Source organism: Pristiophorus japonicus, chromosome 8, assembly GCF_044704955.1.
Source record: "Pristiophorus japonicus isolate sPriJap1 chromosome 8, sPriJap1.hap1, whole genome shotgun sequence".
NCBI classification, from domain to species: Eukaryota; Metazoa; Chordata; class Chondrichthyes; family Pristiophoridae; genus Pristiophorus; species Pristiophorus japonicus.
The window spans coordinates 104,860,035-104,881,923 of record NC_091984.1 but is presented as its reverse complement, the minus strand read 5'-3'; the positions used below and the strand labels follow the sequence as shown (position 1 = coordinate 104,881,923).

Genomic DNA, 21,889 nt, shown 5'->3' with positions numbered 1-21,889 from the left:
AGTCAGAAGGTCGTGGGTTCAAGTCCCACTGCTGAGACTTGAGCACAAAATCTAGGCTGGTACTCCAGTGCAGTACTGTGGGAATGCTGCACTGTCTCAGGTGCCATCTTTCGGATGAGACATTAAACCCTGTCTGCCTTTTCAGATTGACGTAAAAGATCCCATGACACTATTTTGACACTAGTCCTGATCAATATTTATCTCACAACCTACATCACTAAAACACATAATCTAGTCATGATCACATTGTCGTTTTTGAGATCTTGCTATGTGCAAATTGGCTGCTGTGTTTCTTGCATTAGCTTCTTGCATTACAGTGACAGCACTTTAAAAGTTGTCTAATGCATTTTAGAATGTCCTCAGGTTGCTATATAAATGCAAGTCTTTCTTGGTGCCCATAAGTTTAGGAGAGGGGAAATAAAATGAATCAGAGTTTTATCAATGTGTTAATTGCCACCTAGAGAATCTTGTTTATCAATGGGTGACAGGTTTGGGATTGTCTCTGAAGATCCTCCTCGTTTAGTTTACTAATACTTGTGCCAGGTTTGCATGTGAACAATGGTCATATGGTCAAGGTGCTCTTGAGAGAAATGGGGAGAAAAACAAGGGGGAAAAAAAGAAACGTAAGGAAAGCATATTCACCTCCTATTCATAAAGCAGATTTAAAATTCCTATCAACTGAATTTTGAGGCCTATTCCTGCAATTCAGTGTTTGAGTTTGAGATCGGCTTTACTACCGTTGGTAAATTTGATTTAAAATCTCTAAATTGTGATGTTTTCACTTGCAGATTCCATACTCCTCTTCGTCTCCTGGTACATATGGGGTACGTATTTGTATTTTGGACATGTTTTGCACAATACAAATGTTTGAAGATGAAGAAAAATGATAACAATTCTGGAGTTGACCTGAAGTGATTGTGGGAAATTCTAACTGAAGTGTCTGTAGTTAGTGTTGACCCATTCCCATAGTATGCAACAGAAGGAAGGACAGTTGATAACGGATTGTCTGCAGACCTGGAAATTGGGTATTGGGGGAATTGATTTTGGAAAAAGTATACTTTGGAGATGGTTTTTGCCTCAGCAGCTAAATTGCCACTTAAGTTTTAATACTTTAGAATGTATTCAATACTACATATTTTGAATGTTGACTATCTTTTAATCTTGATTCACAATAAAGCACTGCTGAGCTTCAGTTAAGTTTTGAAGATATAATTTGCAATCATTTTTTGAAAAAGTAACTACCTTTAATTCTTGAATTGACCACAGCAACATTTAATATTTTGCTACTTTTGTGAGTGATCTGTGCAAAATGGTGAATTTGGAAAATATTTGGAGTGGGCTCCCGCAGAAAGAGGTTGCAACAGTAAAAAGTGCCGTCCCCTGCATAAATGGATTGTGATGGTAAAACATTGGGGTCTTCCTTGCAGAAAGGGGTCATGAGGATAAACCAACTGAGCAAAAGGGAACGTTTCAACAATATTTTTAATTGTAGATTAAAGCCCATTGTAGGTTATGCTCTAGAAGCAGGCAAAATTTGACCTTGTGTTTGGAATGATCCCATTGTTTTCTCTGGGTTCTCAGAAAACCTTTTACGTTCAGCTTTCTAATGTTGTATTGAGAATATTTAGCCACGCCCCAAGCACTTGGACCAGTTTGCTTACAACAGCATAACCCACTGCAGGGTGAAATCGTTCAATCTTGAGGCTGAGTTGTGTGTTTTGTTCACAGGGGCCCCCTGGTGGTGGAGGTCCTCCAGGAACACCGATAATGCCAAGTCCAGCAGGTACAGCTTTACTCACCAGTCTCTCAATACTGACGTTAAAATCTTAAAACACATGCTAGTGTGAACTACTTTCCAAGATTTTGAGTGAAAACATGTGCAGGTGCCGCGTATTAAGTAACTAATGTCCAGTCAGTAATCCTTTGTTAACAATCAGAGCCTTGCTTTTGCTCCCAGTAGTTTTTTTTCAAACACTAAGTGTTGTTCACACAATTTTGTCACTGACTGGGAGAAGGCCAACAGTATGAGATTAATAATTCTCTATTGATGGGTTCCCCCATGTGTTGGACTCAGTAAGTACTCCAAGCTAATTTCCTCCAATGTGGCATCAGCACTCGCAGCATGGTTTAATTGTACAGTTAGGATAAATTAACCTTTTGATCATAAGCATTGTTTTCTTAAAAGCACAATGCAATCACACTTAAATTTGACACAATTCAGAAACGATTTGATATAAAATGTTATATTTTTCTTGGAGCTGCCTGTTTAACATTTATACAGAATTGTACATGAAATTGCTCTGGTGAGTCTCTGAATGAACATTTAGATTATTTTTAAAAATCATAATAGGTGGACTTTGGTTTCCACAGCTAGAGCATGCATGAATCACTTTGTTAACCAAATTGTGGAGTCCAGAGCTTTTGCTATGAAGTGCCTGGTTTTTCATAGTCTCTTTTTTCTCTGTTCAATGTAATAAATTTATGAATAAGGCTAAAATAATTACTCCTTGGTGCTCGGTTTCGGTGACAAGATTTCCATGAATGATTGGTTAATCACTGACCTGTTGTAATTATATGGTAGGGAAACGGTAGGAAGACTGCACCCCTCATTCGCTGTACCACTAACCTACTTGAAACATTTCAGTACTAAGAACATTAGGAACAAATGACAAGATGCTGCACCAAGTTCAATCCATTACATTAGAAACTGAATGAATTCTACAACATTTGTTTCCTCAAGAATTATGATTAACTTTACGATGCCTTATTCTCTTAAATCTGTTAGTCTCTCAGTAAGCGAGGCTTGGAGGAGATAGTCTAAAAATGTAAGTGAACAGGCTTTGGCAATTCACTGTAATTTGGGATGCTTTGTTGATTAAGTTTCAACTGCACTCCCTTATGCTGTGGGGCTCAGTAACGATTAAACGCTGGTTACCATCAGCACTCAATTAAACAATTAAAAACAAATTAAATGCTAAAATTGATTGCAATTCATGACGTTTTTGAGAGCTCCTGCTCTCTCCTTAAATAGTAAGTTAATTAATCCACACAGTGCTGTACACTAGCACAGTTAATCATATGTAATTCAACTCGAGAGTGAGCTGGTGGTATACTTTAATTAAACCGGATTGAAGCTACAAGTGTGGTGAAAATAGCTGAAATATGGGGGTACAGATTTATAAATCACTATAAATAACGACGCAGGTTATTAATTCCATGTTTTTAAAGTAAACAAACCACTGGGGTTCATTTCTAGAGGGATAGAATTGATGAGCAGAGAAGTTATATTAAACTTATATAGACCACACTTGGAGTACTGTGAACAGTTCTGGTCTCCATATTATAATAGAGGCACTGGAGGAGGTGCAAAAAGGATACCAGAACTGAGAAGATGTATCTATCAGAAAAAATTGAATAAGCTGGGACTCTTTCTCGAGAAAAGAAATTATGAAAGGATTTGAATGGCTAGGCGTAGAGAAGATGTTTCCATTTGCAGGGGAGGGAAAAAACAGAAATAGGGGCCATAACTAATAAATTCACTAATAAATCCAATAGGAAATTCAGGAGTAACTTCTTTACCAGAGAGTGATTAGAATGAGGCGAATAGCAATAGATGCATTTATGGGGAAGTTAGATAAACACATGAGGGAGAAAGGAATAGAAGGATATTTTGATGGGATTAGATGAAGGGTGGGAGGAGGCTCGTGTGGTGCATGAACACCAGCATGGACCTGTTTGGCCAAATGGCCTGTTTCTATGCTATGTAATGAACAAAGTAACAAGAACAAACTATTTCAACACCAAATGACTTTATCAATAAATGCTAATGGAAAATCTTGGTTTTAAAGAATGCTTGAGACCAAGAAACCCAGGGAGCCTCCCATGCAAGTGTCGTATGTTTAACCTGTATGAATGGAGGCTGCGTTAATTACATTGAGTTTTTTTTGTCTTTCTCAAATACAGATTCAACGAATTCCAGTGACAACATGTACACAATGATTAATCCAGTGCCACCCGGCGGAAGCCGATCAAATGTAAGTTTAGATTCCACAAGATAAAAAATACACCAACTGGGGGAAATTTCATGGGCTAGACTTTCCTCTTCATTTTCGACAGTTTTCTCGGCGGTGCTGCTCTTTGTCGGCGGAAAAGCACCCACCGAAAGTTTCCACTTTGTTTTTTTAAAAAAGAGTTCCGCCGACATTTTAAAAATATTGCTGGGGAACGGCCCACCCGTGTGCACTGCTGAAAAAACCACCACCGTCCAAGTTTGGGTTCAGCGGTGACCTGTAGGTAAGATTTTTTTTTTTAAAACGTCCACGAAAAGCAGCTGGAGCAGGGCAGTAGGTAAGTACTCCTACAAAGAAAGGTAAGTTAATGTTTTTTTTATATTATTTTAAAATTCTTTCACAACGATTAAGTTAAAAAGGGTCTTGAGAATGTTTTCTAAATTTTTATTTTTTTGTTTCATTGAAAAAATATTTTTTGAGTGTCCCTAGGCCCAACCGCAGCCTCAGTCTAAATTTGAGTACTTGCCCATTCTGGTTAAGAACCGCCCATTTTGCCAAGGATCGCATTTAACCGCTGAGAATCTACGTGTAAGATCCATTTTCTCGCCGGGCGATTTTTCGCCAGCGTTATTTGAAGAATCTCAGCTGTCTTTTTGGGCAGCAATCTGGCAGTGGGGGGCTTTAGGGAAAGTCTAGTCCCTTGATTCATCACGATTCAGGGCGCAACAGAAACAAAAATGCCAACTTTTTTCTTTGCTTTAAAGTATTGGGCCTAACGCACAAAATTGACATTTATGCTTAAAACAATTCAATTAATTGAAATGATAGAGTGAGATGGAAAATTCTGGACTTGCGCAGCTAGTCTATCAGCATCTGGAAACAGAAAAGACAAAAGATGACTGTTTTGGGTGTAGCCTCTTCATCGGAAAGGACAATTAATTGTGCTTTCAACCTTGTGTCTCCTCAACCTTGTGTCTCCTCAACCTTGTGTCTCCTCAACCTTGTGTCTCCTCAACCTTGTGTCTCCTCAACCTTGTGTCTCCTCAACCTTGTGTCTCCTCAACCTTGTGTCTCCTCAACCTTGTGTCTCCTCAACCTTGTGTCTCCTCAACCTTGTGTCTCCTCAACCTTGTGTCTCCTCAACCTTGTGTCTCCTCAACCTTGTGTCTCCTCAACCTTGTGTCTCCTCAACCTTGTGTCTCCTCAACCTTGTGTCTCCTCAACCTTGTGTCTCCTCAACCTTGTTTATTGCCAGAGTCTCATTGAACTCTTGGGTGGCCATCTTAAGCAGATTGTTTGCCGTTTGTCACTGAACTGTATCAGCCATAGAAATAGTGAAATAGTGAACGGGTATTTTTATTTCATTTTCCTTCGTTGTTTTCTTCCAGTTCCCACTGGGGCCTGGCTCCGATGGTCCCATGGGTGGAATGGGAGGAATTGAGCCACATCACATGAATGGATCATTAGGTAAGTTGCCTTCCTACCAGGAATAATAAAATAAAGTCTAAACAAACAATGTTCAACTGAAGCCTGTTCATGAGCTTAGAAATAAGTGTAACTAAGAGGGTTTCTGAATCCTCTGGTAGGAAGGAGCTACTGGAATCAGTAAGCAAGAAGAATTTGCATTTATTTACATGGAAGAGTGAAATATTAAAGTACAGTCACTGTACCTTAGTGAACCTTGTGTATGTTAAGTTGCAAACAGTGATGGATTTTTCAGCAATGTTTTTCTAATATGGTCTTGTATTGTCAGACATATATGGTGATTTATAGAAAAAAGCACATTTTAAGCAAATATTTTGTTCTACCCTCAGGATCAGGAGATATGGACGGGATCCCTAAGGTACGAGTCTAGCTTTAACCTTTAATTTAATACAAAGTATAATACTGAATATAAAGTAAGAATCATAACAGAAGCTCCTAGATGAAGTGATTCGATTAAAACTGGAATCAGTGAGGAGTGGAAGGGGGGGTGGGGAAGAAATATTACTTGTTTCCTGTTGATAAAAGGCTGCACATTGTGGTAAGTCCACAAGTAGAAGTTTGGTTCTTGGGTGCACTAATTTAATCTCCTACATGAGTGTATAATGTTCAGTGAAACAAGCTCGTTTGGGAGAGTTGCTAAACGTATTTTCTTTCTGTAGATAATGTACATGAATTGAACAGTTAATTAGCAAATTTACAATTTGTTTTGCATCATCTAGAGCAGATATCATGTCAGTTGCGTTAACATACATTTATTTTTCACGTGCCTACACGTTACAGCTGCCTATATAATTGCCATCTGGTTTTCTTTAAATGTGTGAACAAATTCATCCCCCAAAAGGACCTCATGTTGATTGACTTCCTTTCCCCTGACCACGTGCTGGGCTGGTGACAAGGCTTTAGTGTGTAATCTGAGTAAGAGCAGACTTTGGGTGTATAAAGTCTGCACAAAATTCCCTTTGGACCAAAACCAGGGAAAAGGGGGCGGGGAGAAAAATAAGAGAGGTCTGTGATTAGGTGGAGGAACAGTGGTGATTAAATGACAGAAGCGATAATGGTGACACAAAAGGAGGCAAAAATGAGAAAAATTAGAGAAATAAAAGATGTATACATGACCCTGAGTATGTGGGAATTATTACAACAGAATAGTAAAGGGGAGGCAAACGTGGGAAATCTGGCAATGTGGAGAAAGCTCCAGTGGCCCAGGAATGTAGTGCAAGTAAAAGGCATGGAGATGTCATGGGTGCAGATCATCCCAAGCATCAGCCTACAACCTCCACGATCCCTGAAAATGCTGGTGCACCTAGCCTCCATCACCAGCATCTACTGTCTGAGAGTAAATTGGAGCTCTGGTAAAGGTCTGAAGTTGTTAAAATCCGTGTTACGGCCAGCAGAATGTAAAGTGGCCAATAGATGAGCTGCTGTTCCTCAAGCTTGCATTGAGCTTCTTTGGAACTGTGTGGACAGAGAGGTCAGAATGGGAGTAAGAGGAAGAATTAAACTGGTAAAGCACCAGATTTCCCATGCTTCCCTCCCCCCCCCCCCCCCCCCCCCGGCTCTGCTATTCCACTTTTACACATCCTCTCGGTCTCGCGTGATCTTTTGTTTCTCTAATTTCTGTCATTATTGCCTCCTTTTGTCATTCACCATCATCACTTCTATCATTTAATCATCTCCTGTCCTCAACCTCATCGTTTCTCCCCACCCCTCCCTCACCCAGACCTCCTTGTTTCCTTTTTATTCTCCCCCCCCCCCCCTTCCCCTCCCCTCCCCTCCCCCCCCCTCCTTTCCCTGCCTCTCTTCCTCCTATTAAGCTGTTCATCTGTAACAGCTTCTAGTTCTAACAAAAGTTCATCAACCTGAAACGTTAACCCTACCTTCCTATCTTCACAGATTCTGCCTGAACTGCTGAGTGTTGCCAGCATTTCTTTCTCTTTATTTTGATTTCTAGCTTTGTGTTTTTGTCCCTTTTGGACCATCCCAATTGGGGAGTGGAGCACCAGCAACTCCCAGGGGTCACAACCCACTGGTTAAGAGCTGCTGATGTAATCCAGTGACAGACTTTTAAAGGTCTAACTACTCGCCACTATTTGTATTTATTTTTTAAAACACAAATGTTGAGTGACATTGTTCCCCCCTCCCTGTGAGCTGATGTCATGTGATGAGATTAAAAGCTGGTCAGTAGAGACCCCATAAGTTGAGAGCAACAGGAGCAATACGGATCATGTTGAAAGCATAAATTTAGAATTTAACAAAGATGTGTTAGTCACTGAAATTTAAAGTCATATAGCAGCTGTGTGATTTTGGGTTCACTTACTATAGCTGGTACACTTATATTTTTACAGGGGAGAATTGCCCTTGTTTTATTGACAGTGCAATGATTTAATTTCCAGAACTCTCCCAACAACATGAGCAGCATTACTAATCCTCCAGGCACTCCAAGGGATGACAGTGAATTAGGAGGCAATTTTCTCCACTCCTTCCAAAATGATAATGTGAGTATGTATAAATACCAGAGAAGAGTATTTGCTAACACAAATAACCGTTGCAGATTTTGCTTGGTGTTCTTTTGAAGAAAAGTGAAAGCTTTATAACACACTTCTTTTCTGGCATAGTCGGTAAAATACATTTTCTTTAAAGTTACAAGATAAGTGTTTGAGGATTAATTATACCTGCTTTGGCTTTACACACAACTGTCTGTATTAGAGAGCATAGAAGTAAAACATCTGTCTCCTTGAACATTTCTTGACTGTGGCCAATATAAAATTCTCGTAACTGGAAAAACCTAAAACTAAGCGGTGCTAGAGCAGGAAGGCCCGAGATTTGATTTTCCAGTCTGTGCAGAGGTCACAAACCTTAGCCTAGGTAAAAAAATTAGAGCTACTATCAGCCACAGAATCCCCAGGTTAAAAGAGGAGAGAAAGTACGCGAGTGTGGCCGTTAGGCAAGACCAGTATTGGGCTTGGCTGTGTTACCCCATCACCACTGAATAGATCATAGAATTTTACAGCACAGAAGGAGGTTATTTGGTCCATTGAGCCTGTGCCTGCTCTCTGCAAGAACCACCCATTTAGTCCCTTTTCCTGTACCCTTTTTAATTTTTTCTTTAAAAAAAAATATATATTTAGCCACTTCCTTCATAAATAAATGTCTCCTATTTATGAGGCTTTCTCTTTATTCTTTTTATATCTCAGCAAATTCTATTTGCAGGTTAGCCATGATTATTAGAACCCAGATTTTCTTAAGTAAGATATATAGTTCCAACCCGTTGTAATCTTTTACTTACTGATTGGCCGGTTTTTCCTGATTTACTGATCAAAACCACTCTCAATATTTTGAACACTTCTATCAGATTTGCTCGTAACCTTCTTTGTTCTCATGAAAAGAACCCCCAGTTTCTTTCGTTCCTCCTGATAACTAAATATAAAATGCTGGAGGGCTGTTAGTGCCTGATGAACCAAAGCCCAACATGAGTCACTGCCCTTGGGAAGAAAGTGAGGAAAGATAAAAATGGAGATGGTAAAAATTCCTTTATAAATAGGCATTTATTTTAATTCTTAAATGCTGCTATTTCCCCCTTCAATAACACGGTTTCTAAAAGCACAAAAGGCAGTACTGTTCCTAGATGAATAGGCTGGGAGTTACTTAGCTGTAGGTAGAAATGAATACATTCCCAAAAATAAGTCAGTTGGAGAGAAAAATGTTAGTTGAAAAGAAGTGACTTTTACTTTCAGAAATTGAAGATCCAGGTGCTTAATAAAAAAATGCTGAACTGCTGATCTCCAGCGTGTCTCTACAGGGAGCTCTGCGTGAAAGCCCAACCTTAGAGAATGGGAGGGGGTTATAAGAAGGAGTTATTCTCGTGCTGCTGGCTTGGAGCTCCTGCTACTCGTTGGCAGAGACCCATAACTTGGTTGCTTAGCTTTCTCTTGATGAAAAAGGAAAAGATTTAAATTAGGGAGTTACTCCCTCCACGGTAGTGGTGATTGAATAATTATCTTGAAGAGTATCTCAACAAACTATATTTGCAGATCTGTTATGTTTAATAGAACACAGATTTTCTGAATTGGTCTGGTATAAGATGTATGGTTCCAACCCGTGTAATTTTTGTCACTTTCTTTCAGTATTCCCCCAGCATGACGATGAGCGTGTGATTTTTCCCCTTCCCCCTTCTCCAGGACCAGAATGATGAGACAGCTGCCCTCTGGAAGATTAAAGAACGTATGCAAGAAGCAGTTCAACGTGTTGACGAGGAACTGGGGGCAAAACCCCAATTTTGAGTTTCACGCAATAAAAAGGCTGAACTTCTTTTATTCCATAAACATGAAGGACAAAAAAAAAAGATTCAAGACATAAAACCCTTCTCCTGGAAGGAACTGTACGTTACACATCGCATCTTTTTGAAGCAAAGAAAAAAATTTAAACGCCTCTAGCACCCGAACAGACCTCCTCCGCTTCATCCTCTGAACCCGTGTATCTTTGTGCTGAACTGAATAAGGCGCTAGTCTAGGTATAAGATCCGATGTTGTCCATATTGTAGCCATTTTATCTGGGACGTTTACACAATGTGGTTTACTTTCGAAGGCCCTTTTTCTGGTGGCGCAAATTATTTTTTCTTGCTTCTGTGAGCCTTCCCCTCCAGGTGCAAGGTGTTAATCAGTGGCTTGTTCCATACCTGTGTAGCTGAACGATGATTTGCGCTGTGGGTTCCAGTTTGAGAGGATCGTATATCTTTTTCCCACATCCTGCCATCCCCCTCCACCCTTTCCCTGCGCCCACACGTACATGCACACCTTGAATCTGGATTGGTTCATTCCTCTGTTACCTTTGTCGATCCAGAGGAAAACTCTGTACGCAAGAAAGAGACAACTGCAGACACGTGATTGAGAGAGAGGAAAATAAACAGTTTTAGTGGCACTACAATTGTGCTGGGATCTCTGTACAGTTACACACTACCTGTAGATGGTCTTTTGTTTAAACCCACTTCTATACAATGTGTATCAAGTTATGTAAAATATTATCTTGCCTTGACAACCCTTGTGCTGATTCTTGATAACATTGTAGCTGTTCTGTGTTTCTTACCTTGTAGTCTGGTTATAAAAAAGAAAAAATTCTACATTGTAGTTTTGTGTTCAATATTTGTTGCTAATGTTTTATTGAGGGATGTTTTTTCTGCATTCCTTTACAGAGTTTTCAGGAACGTCAACTGTGTTTATTGTGCTGACTGCAGGTTATGGGATGTTAACATACTTTGTTTTTGTTTTTTGGGGGGTGGTGGGGGTTGGGGAATAGCAAGATCTTTCTAAATGAATTGCCTTTTTAGATGTGTTTAAAATCATTCTAACTGTGTTTAGCTGTAGAGTCGCTGAACGAGTATGTAAATCTCCTATTTGCAGTCAGATTGGAACATACTGATGACATTTTGGTGTTTTACTGTAGATTTCGGTCTCCAGGAAATCGTGCATTTTAAACTGAGAAAAAAGACAAGTCTGGCAAATGTAATTTTACAAATTCGCTAAATTATTGTCTTCATTGGGATGGTTTTGAATGAAACGGTTCTTTTCTCCAACGCTGTAATAAATATAAACATAAAACTTAATTTTGATTCTTTTCTGCTAACTTGTTGACCCTTTCGTACCTTTAAGGATTGTTTGAAGAAGTATTGATAATTTCTATTCTAACTTTTAAAAAGAATTTTGCAAAATTAGAAGTTGCCATTGAAATAAATTCCCTTCTGTTTTGTATAGAAAACTGAAATGCTGTAGGCTGCAGCAGAGCTGGACATGGATATGTTTGTTTGAAAAGGGAGCATGCTGTCAGATGCTCATGCAAGATGGGAAGGCTCTGTTACATCAGGAAAACTCTTTGGAACTTTCACCTGTAGGGTCAAAGGAAATTAGTTATGAAAGTAGCAAGTGGTAGGGAATGCATGGATTAAACTGGGTGCACAGAGGGTAAGGTCAGCACAGTGTACTTTCACCTGTGTAGCTTGGGTTTGAATCCAGACCAAGATGATGCCATCAAAACTTTTCCTGTCTGCTGGTTATGCTCAAAAGAGTTTGGGAAGCCACGGCTCAGTTTGGGGGCTGGGCTTGCAGCACAAATTGTCTGAATTGGAGGAAAAAATTGGCACACTCAAAAGTCGCATAGGCTGGTATGGGAAATGGAAATCCCACATTGGTGCAGTAAAGGGATAGTGTTCAGAGGGACGGGCAGAATAGAAGTAGCTGTAATCGGAATCTTTATCTGTCTAATGTGAAGCATTTTGAGATGTTTGAGAGATCTGTTAAGGTGCCATATAAATGCATTTTGCCTTTCTTTTCGCCTAGCCTGATGTAGGTGTGTTTGTTGATGCTGGGTGCCTGAAATAAAAAATCATTGCATTCTCTAGCATTAACATTCCTCCCCTGGAGTGTAAAATTTCACAAAACACTGGTGAATAGGCTAACAGATCCTAACTAGAATAGGGAGATAATTTTTTGAGTGGGAAGGTGCAATTGAATGGAATGGGGAGGCAGAATTTGGAAGAGAATTTAAAATGAATTGAAATACAGAAATTAGGAACAGAAACCAGATTAAAATGGACTGGTAACGAGCACAGTTCCATTCAGTGTTTATATTTGAGTTTTGACAGCCATTCAAATTTCCCCAAAATGCAGATTTTTCCATGGGGATTTGGCCTATCACATCGATATTTCACCTGGAGCATCTACTGTTATCCACTATCCCTGCTCCCTCCCCCCGTAGCCTTTTATATTCTTCCTTTTTCAAATCCAATTCATTTTAACTGACGCTATGAACTCTGCCTTAGTAGCTACTTGTCGTAAAGTATTCCATTTTTTAAGTTAAAGAAAAGTACGTCTAACTTGTATGCCTTCGTTGTTCCAGTGATGATTCTGAATCTCCACTCTGTTAATTATTTGTCAACCAGTGGAACCAGTCTTCCATCATTTACCCTCTCAAAACTTTTCGTAACTTTGAAAATCTCTTGGTATTAGGTGGAGAGCCTCACCCAGACAGAAAACACAGATGAAATCTCCAAGGATACAAAGTGGAATCAACCATGAGAAGGGCATGTGACAAAACTGGTCCGAAAGAAATAGGGGAGTTGGAAAAGGAATGAGAATTAAGTGAAAAAGATCTTGTCTATATATTTTGTCTATGATTATATAATAAAAACAGGAGAACCACAAATTAATGCATTGTTCTAGCATTTCTAAAACTCCAGTATGTCAATGCCTTCTCCTGCAAGTGCCAGATGACCAGATTGTACATCAACTACACTGAATATATGTATGTATATTTTATGAATTTAAAGGGTTTAAAAAAGGAAATAAATTATGAAACAAAAATACAGACCTAAAGAAATTACCTAAAGTTTTAAAAAAAGTGCAAGGCAGAAATACACAACATGCTGAATTAAAGTAATGAGAGCTGGATACAAAGCAAATTAGCTTTTAAACTACACAATGGATAAATAGTAAGAAAAGCCAGAAAGTCAAATGCATGAAAAACAATAAAGCCAAGAAAAAGATGGACAAAGACAGTGGCTGAAATAGTGAGTGAATGTTAAGCATATGCATTTTCTGTACCATGTGTGACTATAGATGAATTAGTGTTGAAGTTACTGTAAATAAGCCTGGGCCTCTTATGTTGTCTATGCAGATTGCTGCATGAAATGATTTAGACTACTGTAATAGTATGGTGAAACATTCTTTTAGAATTTCAGTTACCCAATGGAGCATTCACTAACAGTGAGTTGCAATTAATGAAAACTTGGGGATATGTAAATAGTGTAGTTGAAATTAGTGAAATTCAGTTGATTTATTTTTGTGTTCGGCATGTTGGTGATTTCCTTTGCTGAGATCAATACAAAAAGGTGCGAAGATTTAATTTTGGTGGGAACTCTAGTTGAAGAGCCGCATTCCATTAGTGCAGAACATTACCAAGGTTGGAAAGTATAGGGGGTGAAGAAAACTTAAGAAATAATTAGATTATGCCAATTTGAGGTATTAATAACCATTAGATTACTGGGGGAAGCGAGTACCAAGAAGTTACAGTTTGAAGTGTTATCATTAGAAGTGAAAGAATTGATTTGAAATGTTCCTTTTGGTGTTGGTCTTGATGAAATTCCAAGGTAGTTGCACTAGTTTAAGTATATAAATATGGCTACAATAATTTGTATTATAGCAGTGCTACCCTTCAATGATGCTTGTCTTGTCTCTAATAAAACTCATGGGGCTAGAAATTCAGTTTTTGGCTATCATTTTTTTTGAAAAAATACTACTAAAAACGTTGCCATTTTTAAGGGGGTAAAATTGGCAAGAAAAATGCACCCGACGGTAAAAATGAGCATTGCATGAGGATTCACAGTGGAAACCGCGGTCCTCGCCAACTTTAGCTCGAGGCCTATCACCACCAAAAATACAGGCCCTGGGTGGGGGAAAACACAAAAAATTGCAAAAATAAAAAATCAGAAAACATTCATTATACACTTAACTAATGAATCTCTGAAAAAGAATTAAAAAAATAAAAACTTCAATTTACCTTTTTTTGTAGGTCTTCATAAAAAATAACCGCTATTTCTGGGGCTTCATCGCAGGCTTTTCTTGAGCGTTTTTTTTTCAGCCTGAGTACGGGTGCGCCGAACGGCCAATTTTAAGCCGTCACATTTTTCTTAGTGTTGCATGTCGTCGATCCGCTTTTCGCCGATATTTTAAAACCGCCTGTCGTTAACTTTGACCAATTTAGGTGAGTACCTTTTACTGGCAAAAAGGCGAAATATCGCTGAAAAAAGGCTGGCCAATTTCTCCCCCATGAACTGTTCCAAAGCATTAAAGATGTAACAGCAGCGCATTTGGAAAGCAGTGACAGGATTGGTCCTAGTCAGCGTGGATTTGTGAAAGGGAAATCTTGACAAATCTTCTAGAATTTTTTGAGGATGTAAATAGTAGAGTGGACAAGGGAGAACCAGTGGATGTGGTGTATTTGGATTTTCAAAAGGCTTTTGACAAGGTTCCACACAAGAGATTAGTGTGCAAAATTAAAGCACATGGTAATGGGGGTAATGTATTGACGTGGATAGAGAACTGGTTGGCAGACAGGAAGTGAAGAGTAGGAATAAACGGGTTCTTTTCAGAATGGCAGGCAGTGACTAGTGATGTACCACAAGGTTCAGTGCTGGGACCCCAGATATTTACAATATATATTAATGATTTGGACAAAGGAATTGAATGTAATATCTCCAAGTTTGAAGATGACACTAAGCTGGGTTGGCAGTGAGCTGTGAGGAGGATGCCAAGAGGCTGCAGGGTGACTTGGACAGGTTAGGTGAGTGGGCAAATGCATGGCAGATGCAGTATAATGTAGATAAATGTGAGGTTATCCACTTTGATGGCAAAAACAGGAAGGCAGAATATTATCTGAATGGTGACAGATTAGGAAAAGGGAAGGTGCAACGAGACCTGGGTGTCATGATACATCCATCAGTCATTGAAAGTTGGCATGCAGGTACAGCAGGCGGTGAAGAAGGCAAATGGCATGTAGGCCTTGATAGCGAGAGGATTTGAGTATAGGAACAGGGAGGTCTTACTGCAGTTGTACAGGGCCTTGGTGAGGCCATACCTGGAATATTGTGTGTAGTTTTGGTCTCCTAATCTGAGGAAGGACATTCTTGCTATTGAGGGAATGCAGCGAATGTTCACCAGATTGATTTCCGGGATTGCAGGACTGACATATGAAGAAAGACTGGATCGACTAGGCTTATATTCACTGGAATTTAGAAGAATGAGAGGGGATCTCATAGAAACATATAAAATTCTGACAGGATTGGACAGGTTAGATGCAGGAAGAATGTTCCCGATGTTGAGGAAGTCCAGAACCAGGGGTCACAGTCTAAGGATAAGGGGTAAGCCATTTAGGACCGAGATGAGAAGAAACTTCTTCACTCAGAGAATTGTGAACCTGTGGAATTCTCTACCACAGAAAGTTGTTGAGGCCAGTTCGTTAGATATATTCAAAAGGGAGATATGGCCCTTACGGCTAAAGGGATCAAGGGGTATAGAGAGAATGCACGAATGGGGTACTGAAGTTGCATGATCAGCCATGTTCATATTGAATGGTAGTGTAGGCTCAAAGGGCCAAATGGCCTACTCCTACATCTATTCTCTGTTGCTTAAAATAACTATTTTATAAGATAGGAGAAACATTTTAACAATGTAGTTGAATTTTATTATATAGGATTTTGAGTTTTTGACCATTTGAAAATACCAAATCATATTTTCTCTTCCTTCCCTGCCCCTCCTTTTCCTCTTAGCACTCCATGCTTCTCCTGAGATTCATGGGGAGATGAATGATGATCTTCAAGCCCTTTATCCATACTTCTCTTCAGCTAATAACCAGGGGTTCAATGAATGTGCCAATGGAATTCCGGGCTGTGGAAGAAATTGAAACCCATGTCCCTCCTCTCTGCTGTTGTGCTACAGGCTGTAAACCATTAAACAATGTAATTTTTCATTTTCCTCGCCTAAAGATGCCGACTCATGCTGAGTACATTTTCATGGTTGCTGGCAGCCTTCCAGAAACTTGTTCAGTGGTAATTTTTCATGTGTGGCAAGTAAGTTTGTATTGTAGCAAAGCTGCCCATAGACAGTGCTTGTCTTGGATTATAGAGGGTAGAAGCTAATGCTGGAGCTTGTGGGTAAGGGTAACAAATCTGTGTGGTTGTTCAACTGCAGGTGGCATTGCAGTCATTTTCTATTAACCCCTTCTGGCCACTTCCCCAGCCTAGGGATGCCCAGCTCAGTTGCCATTGTAGTTGACTCTGCGCAGAGCAGGAATCAAACCTGGACCTTCTCACAGGACAGATTTAAAGATTTTGAACAAGTAACTACTTAGCAATTCTGATTAGCAGAGCTGATTGGTGCATTATGAGAATGACAAATGCTAGCAGCTTTTTATTGGGATCGAGAAGTTAACTGAGGGAGATGAGATACTAGAAAAACGTCTTTTTACAAAAAAAAACCCCACAAACTTACTAGAACTGTAAAAATGACTCTCACAAGCTGATAAATATAAGATGTCAGTTGTCAGACATGCAGTGTCTAGTAGCTCTCTCACAAATTACCTTTGGTACAGCACTCCAAAAAGCTTTAGTGGGGAAAAATATGTATTTAGGTCGAATATGTTTCTCCCTCTTGATTTTTAAAACTGGTGAGATTTTTAAGAATGTTTTGTCCTAATATGCAATCAATAGTTCTGACCCAAGTGATATCGTTTATTTTATCCCTGAATTGTCTGTGTTAAATTGTCTGTTGGGACGAGATTGCCAATATGTTGTATAGAAATAATTTAGTTTCTTATGATAACTGGTGCTGTAATTTTCTATGCCTACAAACACTAAATACCCTTGTATCTCTTGCCAAATATTGGGAAATATATCTAGGTGGCAACAAAATGAACTGGACTGCTTTCAGTTCTAAGATGTCTGAACTTTCCTTTGTGTGTTTGAAATAAGTAAAAAAGGAAATTTGAGCTGTTCTAATGTTTGCTGTAATGTATAAAATGTTAATTGCATTGCTGAGACTCTTGCCTCAGTTGCTTCTATTCCTGTAATCAGCTGCTTCCTCACATCCTGATCTTTAGCAGTCATTACTGCTTTACTGCACTTGGGGGTTTCTCGTAAGTTGATTCTGAACCGATACAGATTGTCAAATGCACCACCCTATATACTTTACAAAGATCCCTAAACCTTCCTGTAATCCTAATAGTTTTGAAGTCTTGTCTAACCAGGGCCTGAGATTCTTTAAGTTTAAAACTTAATTTAGAAAATTCACCAGTAATGTATGATGTGTAATTGCATAGAAGTAGATTTTCCTGTTAAATTATTCTCTGGAAAAATGATCACGTAACAGGTGCAATGAACCAAGTGAAGAGTGAGAGGAGATGCAATTTATTTTGTATCAGTCTTCATGGTAGAAGACACTTAAAAACATCCCAATAGTAGATAATCAAGGGGCTATAGGGAGGGAGGAAGTTAATACAATCATGATCACTAATGATGTAATACTCGGTAAAATAATGGGACTAAAGTCCTCTGGACCGGATGGCTTACATCCTAGAGTCTTAAAAGAAGTGGCTGCAGAGATGGTGGATGCATTAGTTGTAATTACCAAAATTCCCTGGATTCTGGAGCGGTCCCAGCAGATTGGAAAACCGCAAACGTAACGCCCCTATTTATAAAAAAAAAGGAGGCAGACAAAAAGTAGGAAACTACAGACCAGTTAGCCTAACATCTGTCATTGGGAAAATGCTGGAGTCCATTATTAAGGAAGCAGTAGCAAGACATTTGGAAAAGCATAATTCAATCAAGCAGAGTCAGCATGGTTTTATGAAGGGGAAATCATGTTTGACAAATTTGCTGGAGTTCTTTGAGGATGTAACGAGCAGGGTGGATAAGGGGGAACCAGTGGATATGTATTTGGACTTTCAGAAGGTATTCGATAAGATGCCACATAAAAGGTTACTGCATAAGATAAAAGTTCACTGCACAAGATAAAAGTTCACTGCACAAGATAAAAGTTCATGGGATTAGGGGTAATATATTAGCATGGATAGAGGATTGAGAGTCGGGATAAATGGGTCATTTTCCAGTTAGCAAACAGTGACTAGTGGAGTGCTGCAGGGATCGGTATTGGGTCTTCAACTATTTACAATCTATATTAATGACTTTGAAGGGACTGAGTGTAATGTAGCCAAGTTTGCTGCTGATACAAAGATGGGTGGAAAAGCAAATTGTGAAGAGCACACAAAATCTGCAAAGGGATATAGTGGACAAAAATTTGGTAGATGGAGTATAATGTGGGAAAATGTGAGGTTATCCACTTTGGCAGAAAAAAGAGAAAAGCAAATTAGTTTAAATTGAGAAAAATTGTAAAGTGCTGCAGTACAGAGGGACCTGCGGGTCCTTGTGCTTGAAACACACAAAGTTAGTATGCAGGTACAGCAAGTAATCAGGAAGGCAAATGGAATGTTGGCCTTTATTGCAAGGGGGATAGAGTATAAAAGCAGAGAAGTCCTGCTACAATTGTACAGGGTATTGGTGAGGCCACACCTGGAATACTGCATACAGTTTTGGTCTCCATATTTAAGGAAGGATATACTTGTATTGGAGGCTGGTTAGAGAAGGTTCACGAGGTTGATCCGGAAATGAGGAGGTTGACTTATGAAGAAAGGTTGATTAGGTTGGGCCTATACACATTGAAGTTCAGAAGAATGAGAGGTAATCTTATTGAAACATATAAGATAATGAGGGGGCTCGACAAGGTAGATGCAGAGAGGATATTTCCACTCAGGGGAAACTAAAACTAGGGGACATAGTCTCAGAATAAAGGGCCACCCATTTAAAACAGGTGAGGAGAAATTTCTTCTGAGGGTTGTAAATCTATGGAATTCTCTGCAACAGAGAGCCGAGGAGGCTGGGTCATTGAATGTATTTAAGGCAGAGATAGATTTTTGAGCGATAAGGGAGTAAAGGGTTATGGGGATCGGGCAGGGAAGTGGAACTGAGTTCATGATCAGATCAGCCATGATCTTATTGAATGGCAGAGCAGGCTCGAGGGGCCAAATGGCCTGCTCCTATTATGTTTCTTATTTATCCAAAGAGAGATAGTTGTAGGATACATTACCAGTGAAAGACACTGAAGGGGACAGTGTAAATTTGTTCAATAGATAATTAAATACATTTCTGGAGAGAAGGAATTGAGTAGGGCGCAAAGACTGGTCAAAGGGCTCCACACGAGCTTCCACCCATCAGGCTTATTGGGTCCACTGGAATCTTGTTGAAAATTCTTGCATTTTTATGATATTCAATTGTAGCAATATATCCGGAAACCAGTTTGGAAGTTGGACTGATATTGATTGGTTTGTAGAATCCAACTGTAAAAATGGAATCTATTACAAGACTGCAAGATAAATTAAAAATAATAACCTAGGAATGTGTGAGTGCCACAGATGAAAAAAGAGGGCTGTTTATGGTGATGCAGACAGCTAATTACAGGTGCATCTAAAGATATGTATCGGATAGTAGGCTCATTATGCTTTAACTTCACAATATTTGCTATCAAACATAATGGGATCAATTGCATCCAAATTGGATAAATGTGTGATTTTTGAGAAATACTGCTGAGATGATATGATGTAAAAAAAAATCTATTGACTTTCGCTGTCAATTTCTTCTCTACTGACTGCAGTTATTTTTACACTGCTGTTTTAAGGTTATTAGTAGCATATAATTTCAATATTAAATTGCAGTCACTGATTAAATCTGCTTTTCATATCACTTTAAATGTGAATAAAGCTTCCTTAATAAAAATTTAATGCAGGTGGATTTGTGATACTTAAAGTATTATCCACCTAATTCTACTCCCAACATTTGCTTTCAAATGTCAGTGTAAAGTAAGTTGCTGCATACTGATGACCGACATTTTAAACTGCGCGCTGCAGTTGTGTAATTAATGCTCTAAGCTGGGGTGAGTCAAAGTCTTTATGTAACACTTAAGAGTTGCTTTTTGAACTGAACAGAGTACTGAATTGTCTAGAAAAGTTTTAATATGTTACATTGAAGTGAATTTACATGCTTAAAATGTGCAATCTGTTTATAAGGAAACAAAAAGATATTAGCATTTTCTATCCTATATTAGGAACATTTGTTTGTCAGTTTATTGAGCGATGGAAAGAGAGGAGGGATTCCATTTAAAATCACTAAGAACGGTAGTTTTACCATTTCTGTCTAGTCGATACACCCATTAAGTTCTCCATGGTTTGAAAGTTTTGCACTCTGAGCACAGGTAAGAGTGAAAATTCCTGTTTTAAGAAACTACAGTACTCTTGCAGCCCAATGACTTTGTAGGGAAAAGTACCATCTTGTGTGGCACTGATCCATATGTTGCAGGAATATCCCAACCCCAGTCTCTGCTGAGTTAGCTAATCTCATGTAGTTCATCTGTTAACATAAGAAATAGGAGCACAAGTAGGCCATTTGGCCCCTCGGGCCTTCTCCGCCATTCAATAAGATCATGGTTGATCTGATCTTGGCCTCAGCTTCTCTTTCCTGCACGCTCCCCATAACCCTTGACTCCCCTATCGTTCAAAAATCTGCATCTCCACCTTCAACATATTCAATGACCCAGCCTCCATAGCTCTCTGGGGTAGAGAATTCTGAGAAGAAATTCCTCCTCATCTCCGTTTTAAATGGGCAATCCCTTATTCTGAAACTATGGCTCCTAGTTCTAAATTCCCCCACAAGGGGAAACATACTCTCTGCATCTACCTGGTCAAGTCCCCTCAGAATGTTATGTTTCAATACGATCACTTCTCATTCTTCTAAACTCCTATGAATATAGGCTCAACCTTTCTTCAAAAGACAACTCCTTCATCTCAGGAATCAACCTAGTGAACCTTCTCTGAACTGCCTCCAATGCAAGTATATCCCTCCTTCAACAAGGAGACCAAAACTGTAAGCAGTACTCCAGGTGTGGTCTCACCAACGCCCTGTGCAGTTGGAGTAAGACTTCCCTACTCCATCCCCCTTGCAATAAAGGCCAACATTCCATTTGCCTTCCTGATTGCTTGCTGTACCTGCATACTCACTTTTTGTGTTTCATGTACACGGATCCCCAGATCCCTCTATCGCAGCATTTTGTAGTCTCCATTTAATTAATAATTTGCTTTTTTATTCTTCCTACCAAAGTGGATAACCTCACATTTTCTCACATTATACTCCATAGAAACATAGAAAATAGGTGCAGGAGCAGGCCATTCAGCCCTTCTAGCCTGCACCGCCATTCAATGAGTTCATGGCTGAACATGAAACTTCAGTACCCCCTTCCTGCTTTCTCGCCATAACCCTTGATCCCCCGAGTAGTAAGGACTTCATTTAACTCCCTTTTGAATATATTTAGTGAATTGGCCTCAACTACTTTCTGTGGTAGAGAATTCCACAGGTTCACCACTCTCTGGGTGAAGAAGTTTCTCCTCATCTCGGTCCTAAATGGCTTACCCCTTATCCTCAGACTGTGACCCCTGGTTCTGGACTTCCCCAACATTGGGAACATTCTTCCTGCATCTAACCTGTCTAAACCCGTCAGAATTTTAAACGTTTCTATGAGGTCCCCTCTCATTCTTCTGAACTCCAGTGAATATAAGCCCAGTTGATCCAGTCTTTCTTGATAGGTCAGTCCCGCCATCCCGGGAATCAGTCTGGTGAATCTTCGCTGCACTCCCTCAATAGCAAGAATGTCCTTCCTCAAGTTAGGAGACCAAAACTGTACACAATACTCCAGGTGTGGCCTCACCAAGGCCCTGTACAACTGTAGCAACACCTCCCTGCCCCTGTA

The 21,889-nt window shown here is 39.5% G+C and overlaps 1 protein-coding gene across 8 annotated transcripts in view; it reads left to right on the top strand.

The window, feature by feature from the left end:
* Nucleotides 1-11,094, top strand: part of ssbp3a (single stranded DNA binding protein 3a) — a 99,671-nt gene extending 88,577 nt beyond the window's left edge. For 4 of the 8 annotated variants that reach the window (XM_070887234.1, XM_070887232.1, XM_070887230.1 and 1 more), the window contains 7 exons: nt 789-824; nt 1,729-1,783; nt 3,964-4,034; nt 5,399-5,477; nt 5,825-5,853; nt 7,889-7,990; nt 9,674-11,094. In XM_070887234.1, coding sequence (XP_070743335.1) covers nt 789-824; nt 1,729-1,783; nt 3,964-4,034; nt 5,399-5,477; nt 5,825-5,853; nt 7,889-7,990; nt 9,674-9,775 — 474 coding nt within the window. In that variant the 3' untranslated portion in view covers nt 9,776-11,094. Of the gene's footprint in view, nt 1-788; nt 825-1,728; nt 1,784-3,963; nt 4,035-5,398; nt 5,478-5,824; nt 5,854-7,888; nt 7,991-9,619 lie in introns of all 8 variants that reach the window. The other 4 variants (XM_070887237.1, XM_070887236.1, XM_070887233.1 and 1 more) reach the window with 1 other exon arrangement.
* Nucleotides 11,095-21,889: the final 10,795 nt, after the last annotated feature.